This window comes from Pteropus alecto, unplaced genomic scaffold (genome assembly GCF_000325575.1).
Source record: "Pteropus alecto unplaced genomic scaffold, ASM32557v1 C18153263, whole genome shotgun sequence".
NCBI lineage: Eukaryota > Metazoa > Chordata > Mammalia > Chiroptera > Pteropodidae > Pteropus > Pteropus alecto.
In genome coordinates, this window is record NW_006490708.1 from 1 (window position 1) to 940 (window position 940).

Here is a 940-nt window from a genome sequence, read left to right on the forward strand (position 1 = left end):
CAACAGATAAAAATTCCCTTCCGTTCTCACGCATGTGGGGGTCTGCTGTCCTCCACCCCAACCTGGGGCGGAATGCAAGGACTGCCCCAGGGCTGGCTGGGCCGCTGGTCAGTTTCCAAGTCCTCCCTTCACATCCTGAAGGGCAAAGGCCCATTCGTATCTGGGGTGATGAGGATGAGGACACGCCCCGCCCGACCCAGAACTACGAGCCTGCGAGGCCCAGGGGGCGGGGCTGTACTCACGCTCGTGGCGTACTGGATGTCCTTCCAGATGGAGGTTTCCCGGGACAGGTCGGAGGCCTCGAACAGGTTGTCCAGGATGACCTCGCCGATCATGTCGTGGCGGGAGAAGCGGTCGAAGTCGAAGACGCTGAGATGCAGCTTGCGGTCGGCCAGCTCCTCGTACGGCACGGGGAAGTGGAAGTTCTCGTCGAAGGTGGGGTTCAGGGTCTTGCGGTGCACCCGGGTCTGCAGCTTGCACTTGCGGTCCGGCAGGAGGTAGATCTTGACGTAGGGGTCGGAGCTGCCGCAGAAGTCCTTGGCGGGGAGGTCGAAGGCCTTCAGGATGCGCACGATCAGCGTCTCGCTCTCGTAGTCGTAGCGCAGGCTGAAGTTGATCTTCCCGCAGCTCTTGGCGGCCTCGGATTTGGCATCGTCCCCATCCACCGACTTCTGCTTGTAGAGCTCGGGCTTGATGCGGCCGATGCTGGTGGGCTGCTCGGCCGCGGGCGGCAGCTCGTTGCCGTAGTCCACGCTGGAGACGTGCATCTGCCGGGGCAGGTGGCGCTTGAAGGACGTGTGCCTGGCGGAGGGCGGAGGGGCAGAGGGCGACGTCAGGCCGGGGGGCGAGGAGGATGCAGGCGGATACCCCTCGGCGGCCCTGGCCCATCCTACCCCTTGTGGGGCCCCCCTTTTCCTCCCATTTGTTACCCGCTCTCTCT

General features: G+C 64.3%; 1 protein-coding gene across 1 annotated transcript; it reads right to left on the reverse strand.

Moving 5' to 3' along the window:
* Nucleotides 1-21: 21 nt before the first annotated feature.
* Nucleotides 22-889, reverse strand: LOC102885968 (synaptotagmin-6; the record flags this gene model as incomplete). Its single annotated transcript, XM_006925229.2, has 1 exon — nt 22-889. A coding segment is annotated over one exon (761 nt), but the record flags the coding sequence as incomplete, so codon positions are not given.
* Nucleotides 890-940: the final 51 nt, after the last annotated feature.